This window comes from Formica exsecta, unplaced genomic scaffold (assembly GCF_003651465.1).
Source record: "Formica exsecta isolate Colony F162 unplaced genomic scaffold, ASM365146v1 scaffold393, whole genome shotgun sequence".
NCBI classification, from domain to species: domain Eukaryota; kingdom Metazoa; phylum Arthropoda; class Insecta; order Hymenoptera; family Formicidae; genus Formica; species Formica exsecta.
In genome coordinates, this window is record NW_021851167.1 from 277049 (window position 1) to 277498 (window position 450).

Genomic DNA, 450 nt, shown 5'->3' on the forward strand with positions numbered 1-450 from the left:
CATTCCTGTGAGATATATAATAATAAGATGATATTAAAAATACATGGTTTTCTTTATACATAATACTTTATTATTTAATTGTTTTTTAGGAAACCTCTTATTCGTGTGTTGTTAAAATGCCATCTGCAGAATTTACACGCATATGCAGAGATTTGAGTCAATTTGGAGAATCTATAACTTTTGCCTGTACCAAGGAAGGTATAAAATTCAGCGCATCTGGTGACTATGGCTCAGGTAAATATTTTTTATATGTACATTTTATAAATAGATGTGTGCTGCAGATAATGTTATAATATATGATACAATATATCATATATACAATTTGTGTTTTATTTACATCATTAAAGTAAGATTAGAGAGTATATATATATATATATATATACTCTGTCGTTATGTATAGGTAAAGTACATGGAAAGTTTCAACATTAGAGAAAATGTTGATAACACAGT

General features: G+C 26.7%; 1 protein-coding gene across 1 annotated transcript in view; it reads left to right on the forward strand.

The window, feature by feature from the left end:
* Positions 1-450, forward strand: part of LOC115239660 (proliferating cell nuclear antigen) — a 2859-nt gene that overhangs the window by 895 nt on the left and 1514 nt on the right. The window contains exons 3-4 of the mRNA XM_029814300.1: positions 1-7; positions 90-234. Of these exons, the coding sequence (XP_029670160.1) occupies positions 1-7; positions 90-234 (152 nt within the window). The remainder of the gene's footprint in view (positions 8-89; positions 235-450) is intronic.